This window comes from Nylanderia fulva, unplaced genomic scaffold (assembly GCF_048542155.1).
Source record: "Nylanderia fulva isolate GAGA-0341 unplaced genomic scaffold, ASM4854215v1 Scaffold548, whole genome shotgun sequence".
NCBI classification, from domain to species: Eukaryota; Metazoa; Arthropoda; class Insecta; order Hymenoptera; family Formicidae; genus Nylanderia; species Nylanderia fulva.
In genome coordinates, this window is record NW_028190641.1 from 13,753 (window position 1) to 25,756 (window position 12,004).

The 12,004-nt window shown below is 33.0% G+C and overlaps 1 protein-coding gene and 1 non-coding gene across 2 annotated transcripts; both read left to right on the top strand.

Moving 5' to 3' along the window:
* Positions 1-2,207: 2,207 nt before the first annotated feature.
* Positions 2,208-10,733, top strand: LOC114945621 (very long chain fatty acid elongase AAEL008004-like; the record flags this gene model as incomplete). The annotated part of the gene is made up of 3 exons (XM_029321887.2): positions 2,208-2,540; positions 5,077-5,379; positions 6,879-10,733. Coding segments are annotated over 3 exons (738 nt in total), but the record flags the coding sequence as incomplete, so codon positions are not given.
* TRNAA-GGC (transfer RNA alanine (anticodon GGC)) lies at positions 7,673-7,745 on the top strand. Its single transcript has one exon. It is a non-coding gene; the product is annotated as a tRNA-Ala (tRNA).
* Positions 10,734-12,004: the final 1,271 nt, after the last annotated feature.

A 12,004-nucleotide genomic window follows, 5' to 3' on the forward strand; every position in this document is an offset into this window, starting at 1 on the left:
GTACGGTCAGGCCGCACCACTCGGAAGAAATCACGAAATTCTCGTAATACACGACGGCTCAATCTCGGTAACTCAGTATCTGTATCTTGGTAGAGCGGCGTGGTTCTTTTTCTAAAAAGTACTTAAATTTTAAGTTCCGGACAGAGAGAGAGAGAGAGAGAGAGAGAGAGAGAGGAAACAGGAATATGATTAACACTTTCAGACATAAGATATAAGAGTAAAATATATACATATTTCCAAGAAGTGTGTACAAGGTCTTGGTAGAATAGGATCGAGGAGCTAGTCCGGAGATTGTTGTTCTTTCCAACGTAATTTCACGATTTTACAGTAGTGTCGGTACTAGCTCGGTACTTTTGATATTCTATTTTCTCCATATATACTCTATAACTTCTTACAGCGTACTCAATATCATTACTTAATAAAGACTCGATATTACAATGTGTGACAAACGAATTTCACGCGTACAAACGGACTGTCGGTTCGTCGGCGCCCCTCGGAGAGGCTAGGAAGGCGAAAAGAATACGTAGTTACGCGGATTTCCGACGCAGGTCCCGTGCTTCGTAATTGCAATTATCTCAGTATTACTATTAGTCATTTTGAGCTCATAGACTCGGTACGCAATATCTCCTCGAATACACGGGTCCCGGTCGGGTCCGCGCTTACCGGAATGTCGAAGTGGTGGCCTTATAATTCTATGGACGTGGTCCGATGTTCCTCGTGTCGGGATTACCGTCTAGCCGAACAGTGAGCGGCGTTGGGCCGGCGTTACGCCGGTAGCCTCGCGCGGTGGCGCTATGGTCGCAACACGCGCCGCTCCGAGTCAGCAATCGATCCTGATATCGATGTCCTCCTCGCCGCCTTTCACGGGCTCCTAAATGCTGCAGGATCTCGAACTCGCCTTCGGGAATTCATCCGCAGAAGGTCTCTTAGGCGGCCCCGTGTCTATCCCGGATGGTCCTTGTTTTCCTTTTCGGCGGACCATTATGTTGCAAGGACCGTCTCAGGATGATCAAGCCCGAGCGATCCCACTGTCCTCTCGGGATGGTGCCGCGGGCCCCTCGGGAATGGTCATCTCTGTCTTGAGATGCAGGCGCCTGTTCTCTTCCTTCAATACTGCAGATGGTCGGTTATCCGATGCTGCAAGGAATATAAAAGCAGTAACAGCCCTTACGCGACTCGGTACAATAAATTTTTCTAATTCGACTTACGTAGCCGCGTGTGTCTCGGCTCCGTGCGCACCGCCTCGACCACGCCGCTCCATCCTCTTCCTCTACTCTTCTCGGGACCTCTTCTTCCTAAAACAATTCCTTTTCAAGACCACGCACCTCGACCTCCGCCAAACAAATTGATAATGGCGAGTCGATGACAAAGTCGTCGCTTGTCCGAGAAAATATTAAAATCGGAGCGCTCTCCGCTCCTTCCCAGCCGGGCGCATCAGCCCTTGTAACAGGCGTAAAATGCCACGTCCACTGTTTCTATTTTAGTCTGTTCAAATTTGAACATCTCAAGTTCGCCTTCCATTTGAAAAGGTTGTATAATTTTTTAAACAAAAATTCTTTGTGATGTAGTTACAATTACTTGACCATATCCATTATAAGCTGTGTATATTTTTTGTTTTCGGTGTCCGATTATGAGTAATAAAAATTAGTTATTTACTTTGACTTCTTGAGTAACTACAATTATAATTTATTGCTTAATTTCTTAAATTTTATGATACGACTTTAATGAGTTTCTCATTATGGTGGCCTGTGTTTTTCTGCTCCTGGCTTATCAATCTTGAAGGAATTTAATATTGTGTGGGCGTTATGATGACGATAATTAGAGATTTGATTTTAATTACTCTATCGGATTGGCGGATTTGTTATGGATTTTTTAATGGAAAATTTGTCTGGGCGTAGATATAAATCTTTATTTTTTATCTTCTAATTTTTGTTTATATGGGATGATTTAGACTTTATTAACGCTGAAGATGGCCCTAAGAGGGATTTGAAATGTCCGCTATTATTGTTGAGATTATGTGTGAAACATTTGTCTACTTGTATGAATAATAAATTTCGCGATGTCAACTTTAGATAAGTGTGTCTTTAGATAAGATTGTCATTTTTATTAAGATTTTTTGCACCTGACGTACGGTGCTAGGCTCCTATTGCCATTTACTCTATTTTTTTATGTTGAGAGCTATTTATAACAATTTATTTTAATTTAAATTTTATTATATAGGATTTGTGCACACTGTATATTTTATTTCAAAAACTGTTGTATTTTTTACAGCTCCGTTAAGTCGTGAATGGCCATTAATATCTTCACCATTTCCATTAATGATGATAATTTTTGGATATTTGTATTTTATTCTTTATATTGGACCCCACTACATGATAGGTCGATTGCCATATAAATTGAAAACCTTGATATTGCTTTATAACTTTATACAAATTTTAGCAAACTTATGGATGGTACAAGAACATATATCTTTTGGCTGGTTTTCAAAATATGGCGTATTGTGTTCAGAGCCATTTCCGCATTCTCCCAATACGCTTAAAGTATATTTTTATTATATGTAATATTATAATTAGTTATAGATTATATATTGTCTGTTTGAAAAATAAGTTGTAAATAATTTTTAAATATAAATAGACAATGTGAAAGCGAGTAGAGTAAATATGATAATATGAAATATCAGATTATGAGTGGCCTTATATTCTACTCAAGAAATTGTCAGCTGTTTAAAAAAGAAATTCTAAGATCAAACTTTTGGTTCATTAGAGCCTTCATATTATTTCTACTTACACATTAAATGTTTGCAAATTACAAATATATAAATTTTAAAAGTTGTAATAATTTCAGTTTCGAAGAGAGAAAATTAAGACAGCGTTAGAAAAGTATTATATTAATATAATTATATTATCGATAATTATTGAGCAGATCATTATTACACAAATTAGTACACAATTAAATAATTTTTTTTATTTAATATTATACTAACTTAAAATTCTTTCATTTCCGTTTTTAATCAGATATTTTTGTGATAATTACTGTGAGATATTTCCTGTTGTTCGTTATTATTCACATTTTATATATATATTGTCTATGTATGTAACAAAATATTGTCTATGTATATATATATATATATATATATATATATATATATTAAGAGTTTAACTAGGCTCTGTAATATATAAATATAAATTTAACATATATAAGATAGGCAATAAGAGCCAAATCGCGGATGACAGTGCGTTATTCTAAACGAAACTAAATTTTTTCGTTAGAATTAAATACCTGTGCACAAGGCACCAAATTTTTACTTGGACACGGCCAAGATATAAAATTGGAATAATCTCTACAAGAGATTTTTAATTCCATGTATCCCCTATTCCCCCTAAAGAAATAAAGTGCGAGAGAAAAATATAGATCCGAAAGTCGCAGAATCGGGAATCGAACCCGAGACCTTTCGCTTGCCGGGCGACTGCTCTTCCAACTGAGCTATTCAGATCCTTTCGATTCTATACTTTTCTCTGTTATATATATTAATGTTGGTAAATAAACGCCTTTAAGCCAGCGTGTATAAATTAAGAGTTTAACTAGGCTCTGTAATATATAAATATAAATTTAACATATATAAGATAGGCAATAAGAGCCAAATCGCGGATGACAGTGCGTTATTCTAAACGAAACTAAATTTTTTCGTTAGAATTAAATACCTGTGCACAAGGCACCAAATTTTTACTTGGACACGGCCAAGATATAAAATTGGAATAATCTCTACAAGAGATTTTTAATTCCATGTATCCCCTATTCCCCCTAAAGAAATAAAGTGCGAGAGAAAAATATAGATCCGAAAGTCGCACAATCGGGAATCGAAAGTTCTCGGGTTCGTTTCCCGATTCTGCGACTTTCGGATCTATATTTTTCTCTCGCACTTTATTTCTTTAGGGGGAATAGGGGATACATGGAATTAAAAATCTCTTGTAGAGATTATTCCAATTTTATATCTTGGCCGTGTCCAAGTAAAAATTTGGTGCCTTGTGCACAGGTATTTAATTCTAACGAAAAAATTTAGTTTCGTTTAGAATAACGCACTGTCATCCGCGATTTGGCTCTTATTGCCTATCTTATATATGTTAAATTTATATTTATATATTACAGAGCCTAGTTAAACTCCTAATTTATACACGCTGGCTTAAAGGCGTTTATTTACCAACATTAATATATATAACAGAGAAAAGTATAGAATCGGAAGGATCTGAATAGCTCAGTTGGAAGAGCAGTCGCCCGGTAAGCGAAAGGTCTCGGGTTCGATTCCCGATTCTGCGACTTTCGGATCTATATTTTTCTCTCGCACTTTATTTCTTTAGGGGGAATAGGGGATACATGGAATTAAAAATCTCTTGTAGAGATTATTCCAATTTTATATCTTGGCCGTGTCCAAGTAAAAATTTGGTGCCTTGTGCACAGGTATTTAATTCTAACGAAAAAATTTAGTTTCGTTTAGAATAACGCACTGTCATCCGCGATTTGGCTCTTATTGCCTATCTTATATATGTTAAATTTATATTTATATATTACAGAGCCTAGTTAAACTCTTAATTTATACACGCTGGCTTAAAGGCGTTTATTTACCAACATTAATATATATAACAGAGAAAAGTATAGAATCGAAAGGATCTGAATAGCTCAGTTGGAAGAGCAGTCGCCCGGCAAGCGAAAGGTCTCGGGTTCGATTCCCGATTCTGCGACTTTCGGATCTATACTTTTTCTCTCGCACTTTATTTCTTTAGGGGGAATAGGGGATACATGGAATTAAAAATCTCTTGTAGAGATTATTCCAATTTTATATCTTGGCCGTGTCCAAGTAAAAATTTGGTGCCTTGTGCACAGGTATTTAATTCTAACGAAAAAATTTAGTTTCGTTTAGAATAACGCACTGTCATCCGCGATTTGGCTCTTATTGCCTATCTTATATATGTTAAATTTATATATATATATATATATATATATATATATATATAGACAATATTATTTTTATTTTTTTTAATAGCACTTTGTGTGCTTGATTTTATCAAAGTTTTGTTTCAGATGTTCAATTCTTTATGGTGGCTATTTATATTAAAAATATTCGATCTGATAGAAACTTGTATATTTGTGTTGAGGAAGAAACAGAATCAAGTTTCCACTTTGCACGTCTATCATCATGTCTCTAATATTTTTTTTTGTTGGGTTTATTTAAAATACATTTTGGACGAGAGAGCGTTATTAGTTTCTCTACTTAATTGTGGGATACATGATATTATGTATGTATATTATTTTGTTTCTGCATTGGGCCCGAAATATCAACAAATGATATCTTTTCTCAAACCTGTTATAACTAAAATACAAATGGTAAGTTGCATTATATTTTATTTATAATAAAACTTTATACACACACGAGTGAGTATGCATGTAAAAATATATTAGGGGTATTCTACACAAAAGTTTTAGTCTTTCTACATATTGATACAATTTTTTAAGATATTAATAAATTTTTACCCTTTTGTGTTTTTGAAATGTTAACAAACATTTTCAAAACGTTAAATATAATTAATATTAAACATCATTTTACAAAATAAGATGAGTGACCAAAAGTTTTATAATTGTTATGTACATTTGATATGAATTTCAATAAGGAAAGAACGTCGCTATAAGTATATATGTACATCAATTAATTTATTCTGCTCTTTGTAAAGATGTTCTATCCATAATACTTGCAAATAATAATTTTGATGTTAATTGTCAATCACACTTTAGAATGCCACAAAAACTAAAAACTAATGATTTGCAAGTGTTATATATACAAGGTGTTCCAAAAATAACGGACCATCCTAATAATTCTTCAGTATTGAAGTTTCAAGAAAAATGACCTCAATAAAAGTTGTGAGAATTTAAGTAAGCTACCTTATGATGACCTTGACTTTGACCTTGATCTTCATTTTCAAAATCATTTGAAGGTCAACTCATGTTTATTAAATAGAAACCCCTATTTTTGATCTCAAATTCTGAAAGAGCGGAAAATTTCACGTTCAAATATGTATCTATGAAAATCGAAATAAACTGTAGCGGTTATTTGAAGATCAAATAATTATTTGAGAGCACCGTGTAGTAATGGAATACGTTCCCAATGTTCACTTGATTGAACAAAATATTAGGTAACCATTGCCTGCATAGCAAGCTGAATTTTCAGACCCCAAATCTAGCCACTGAAGGTAACATCGTAATGATCCAGCCATTGAAGGCAAGCTCTAAGTTATTCGGCCAATAAATGCAAGATGGAGGTCGCTTCTGGGATTGGATTCTCACTTATGTGTGAATGGAAAACTAGTGGATTAAATAATAATAAAAATGAAATATCGACGGCAATCGGAGCCTGTGCGGATGTCATGCACAAAATTAATAAATTGAAATGAGATCTCAAATAAAACTCATTTATTAAATTCTAAACGTTTTGACCCACTTCGGGTCTTCTTCAGTAGAATCCGCAAAACAAATTATGTGCGGATTCGATAAAGAAGCGAATACTAATGTAGTATATAAAATCAACTGTAAAAATTGTGATGTCTCATATGTGGGTCAGACTAGCAGAAAATTGAATACTAGGATATTGGAGCATAAACAAATATTAATAGAAATTGTTTTAATAAGTCAGTTGTTACTAATCATAGAATTGAGTTCTGATTTTGACATTCCATGATTTTGACTGGGATAAAGTAAAAATTTTAGATAAAGAACCGTATTATAATAATAGATTAATATCGGAAATGTTATATATAAAAAGACAATCTAATGAATTGAATCTACAAAATGACACTGAATATTTACCTGATATATATAAAATAACATTTTAGAGTCTCTACCAAAATCATCAGGGTCAAAAAACAAGCCTTGATATACAGGGGTTAAACACTGAGTTACTGTCTCGTTTGATATCTGAGAGCCGTGATGGTTAGACGTTTTGTTTTGTCTTTACTTGAAACATCTAAAAAAATGTCAGACTTGATACTTGAAACATCTATATAAAAAATCACCAATTTGTTGGAGTAAGTGTATAGTGCATTTTTCTTAGTAGATCATAATGAATAATTAGATATTGTTTATATAGATCTCAATCAAATACTTAACATTATTACATCATGAAAATTGAATCAAGATATTTTCTTTGACCATTAAATCAAGAAGGGTAATACTTATAAATAATTGTATTGTACGGTCGCTTGAACTCAGTATGTATCAGCATTATTGGTGTTATACTCGATAACTTTTTTAACAACATATGTAACGAGATCAATAACTGTTTTGATATTTATATGTTTTCTTGACATTGTCAATAACCGTTTTTAATATTTAATGTTACAATCTCTTTTTAAATTTAATTTGTAAGGTTCAATTTATAATTAAAAATCTATGTATTGCGCTGAAAAAGGCTTAAAATGTCAGCCGAAACGTTCGCAAATGATGACTTTTTATGTATTGTAATTACTATTTGGTTTAAATGAATTTTCTTAATATCAACTGTTAACTGTCTTACGTTTAATAGCTCTTACGGCCCTTCTTTTTTTATAATTAATACTATTTTTAATGCTTAGATAGAAATAAGCTTAAATGTTTAGATAGAATAAGAGAAAAGTATTGTTTCGTAAGTGTCTGAATAGCTCAGTTGGAAGAGCATTCGCCCGGCAAGCGGAAGGTCTCGGGTTCGATTCCCGATTTAGCCAACTTTCGGACCAATATTTTTCTTGCCTATTTCTTTACAGAGGAAGTTAGAAGAGGAACAAGGAGAATTCTTGAGATCTTAACCATAGGATACAGATTCTCAGATTCCTTAATTTTCTTGCTTAAGTTTCGCAATAACATCGCGTTTGGCTCTGTAGCCGAAAAGAAGGAGGTGTATATAGTGGATTAAATGTTCAAATTAAAGGCATCCAATCTCTTGACAATATGTCGTACATTAATAAAAATCAGAAGCAGATCTTCTTATCATATCTTGGTTTATCAAGATACACTCTCGGATAATATGATTTCGGAGCTCATATATATCATTTGGCTTTGTTTCATAGATTCTACTCTTCAGATAACCCCACAGGAAATAGTCAAGAGGTGTCAGATCTAGGGATCGAGGAGGCCATTTGATTTCACCTCTTCTTCCAATCCATTGATGATGAAACTGATTATTAAGAAAATCGCTAACAATTATGGCATAATGAGGTTTTGCTCCATCTTGTTGAAACCAAATTTGTTTAAATTACCTGCAATCTCTCTTATTATTGGTATTATTTGATTCCTTAACATATCCAGATATTTTGCGGCGTTCAAATTACCATCAATAAAAAAAGGAACCTCTATTGAATTATTCAAAATACCTGCCCAGATATTCATTTCTGTGGATATTGAGTAAGAGATTTTTGCATCCAGCGTGGATTGGTGTCACTCCAATATCTGCAGTTGTATTTATTCACTTCGCCCTTTAATGTGAAAGTATATTTATCAGAAAATACTACATTGTAAGAAAAATCTTGGTCCTTGTCGTGCAAATCCATCATCACAAAATTCTATTCGACGATCGGCATCGTCTTTATTGAGTTTCTGAACTAAGTGAACTTTATATGGATGAAATTTAATTAACTTCAAGATTTTATGAACAGATGCTCGAGTGTTTTCATGTTGTTCAGCTGCGTTGCAAATAGAAAGATGAGGGTTTTCTACAAATGCTTGTGCAATCTCCATCTGATTCTCCTCATTTGTAACTGATTTAGGCTATCTAGATCTTTTACTCCACCAGTAGTTTTATATTGCTGCATAGTTTGAATGACTGTGGATCTCAAAATTAACAGTTGATCATCATTTCAGAACGATTAAATATTGTTCGAGTTTGCAAGTAAGAACGTTGAAAATCACTCCAACTTCGTAATAGTGTTAATCGTTCCTACTCACTAAGTTGTACATACGCCATAGTTTAGAGATAGAAATTGACTGAACATAAAAAATACTTGGAAGATTTTCAAAAAAGATTGTTTAATTCGAGAGAAACTTTTCAATAATAAAGTGCTCTAAAGAAATACGTAGTTGTATCAAAACAATATCGGATGAGTATAGTCAATTTCATTCATAATATTTTACTAATGACAACATGAGTGTAAACCTCTACTTTTTTAACATTAATCCATACTACAATTTTGATTTTGACACAAAATTTATACAGCTTTGGATTCATTCTAGTCAACTTAACGGAATATCTAGAACCTCGCTTTTGATTAATTAAACGTGGATTAAGTAACACTAGCAAAAGCCCATAAAAGAAGGAGTAGAATCTGCTGATCAGATCGGCATTCAAACTAAACTGTACATGTTCTTTCCGGTGGAATTTCATCACCATACACTTTGGATAATGAGCAATGCGTTTCAGCTGCAGTTTTTTGAGGTCAAAGTAGTGAAGAAGCACATATCGGAAAAACAGCTTATCGCGGTTAATTTTCAATCAATTAAAAGATTTCTTTGGCGTCGAGAAATCTAACCAGTGAGGACTGAATCTTTTTCAGCAATATCTAAACTACAAAAAACATGCCGACTTCATTGTCGAAACTTGCCAGAGTTCCAGCCGGCATTCTCTAATAGTGAGCCGCAGGAATTAAGTTTATCAGAGGGTATCTGAACATAAAATTTTCCGCTTTTTTAGAATCTAAGGTCAAAAATAGGGGTTTCCATTGAAGAAAGATGAGTTGACCTTCAAATAACCTTGAAAATGGAGATTAAGGTCAAAGTCAAGGTCATCATAAGGTAACTTATTTAATTCCTGCAACTTTTATTTGGGTCATTTTTCTTGAAACTTCAATACTGAAGAGTTAGGGTAATCTGTTATTTTTGGGACACTCTGTATATACAAAATGTAACTAAACGAACAAATACGAAGCACATCATCAGGTGCCGGACAAGAAATTAAGTCGAAAAACCCATTTTTTAATTTGAGTTTTATTTTTGACGCCATAAATTGTTAAAGTGTGCCAAATAGCGCGTGACTATATACGGAAAACAGCGTACTAAGGCCTACTAAGTCTACTTGAATCTCGATGCTCTCGAGGCCCGCGACCGCCATCTAGTAGCCCTTAGTACGTCTACTAAGGCGCCTACGCTATCTACCGTTGTAGCCACGCGCTAATTGGCAAACTTTAACAATTTATAGCGTCAAAAATAAAACTTAAATTAAAAAATGGCTCAGGACTTTTCGATTTAATTTGTTGGCCTGCACTTGATGATATGTTTTGTATTCGTTCGTTTAGTTACACCTTGTATATACTATATGTATATTGAATGAAAATCTGCCACAAAGAACACATGATAAAACTTAGAGTAATCAGTTTCAAATGATTGTATAAGATTGGAAAAATTTAAAAGCTCGGAAAGTAAATATATTTTGCTACATAATGCTAGGTCGCATATTGTTTTTTCTTAACAAATTATCTTTAATTTAGGGTAAAAAATTTACTTGCACGGTATATTCTTTAGTGTTATTAGATTATCATCTGTTCCTGTCAATACAGAAACTTTCTAGCTAAGCAACACTTCAAAGATGTGATTGATATGTATTTTATGAAAATTTAATTGCCTCTAAACTAGTATCTTTTTTTACAATCAAATCCAATAGTTGCTCGGGAAATGGCAAAAAGTACAAAATAAGAGCAAATATTTTAATAAATATTTGCAAAATATTGTGAAACATTCTTAAATTTTATTGTATACATATATTATACAGAATAATCCATTTTAAAGGATTAAAATATCTCAGAAACACTGCATTAAATCGAAAAATATTTCAAACAAATTTGTATGGCTTCAAGAAGACCGTAAGATGATAACAATAATTTGACCTTAGACAGTCGTGTAAAGGTCACCGTCAATTTCTTAAAAAAAAATAACTTATTTTTTAATGCATATTATTGTAGTTTATCTCATTGTCAAAAGCTTTTTTAAAAAACTTATAATAAAGTGTTTTTTTATTAAATACTTTTTAATCTATAAAGGTTTGAAGTAAACATTTTTTTGACATAAGATAAAATATATCTTGTCAAATATTTAATCTTTAATAATCTTACCCTAATACTTTTTTATACAGAATAATAAGCCGAATTAGTGTTTGAGAAAGTATAATATTAAAATCCAGCCGTTAAATCGTCTCTCGAACTCTGAAACAAAACGCCGCTTTCGGACTGCCCAAGTTGTTTTTAATTTTTTCGAGACCAATAATGACAGGGAAAATAAGTGGACTCGAGACAAATAAATCTGTCAACCCGCAATTGATTGGAAGAATTATATTGTCATGTTCCAATTGTTTAGAGTCATTCGGTCAGAGATAGCTCGACTTTAATTTATTTGCCGAATTTGAGGCACTATACGACCAGATTTCATCCAGAAAATAACTCGGCTTGACTTGGAAATCTCGCACTCTTATAATTTTCACGCTTACTTGATTGCGTCCTGTCTGTTCAAGAGTTCGAATTTGAATTGAATAAATTTTAATTTTTAGATTAATTGAACATATTAACTAACGTCTATATTTTCTTCCGGCGCACAAATAAATTATTCTGATGCAGTCGCAATTATAAGAAAGGAATTATCGAAGGCGCGGCTATAATTAGTACAAAGAAAATAGATAATTGTTTTAAAAATGTATTGTAATTTTCAACATAGAGCTGCATACTTTTTCTTAAAAGCAATTGTGTTGTTTTTACACTGATTGATTGGTCTTATTATTACATGCATAAAAGTATTAAGATATGACTCCAAAAGCTGAATATTTTACAAGATATTTTATCAAGGTAAAATATATTGTAATTGCCAGTCAATATAGAAATCAAGGTTGTGAGTTTAAATTGACAACACTGGCTAATAATAAAAAGTTATTTATTAAACAGGCAACGTTTCAACCCTGGAATTGGGTCCTCTTCAGGCTACAATATTAAAACAAGTAGTCGTAAATACA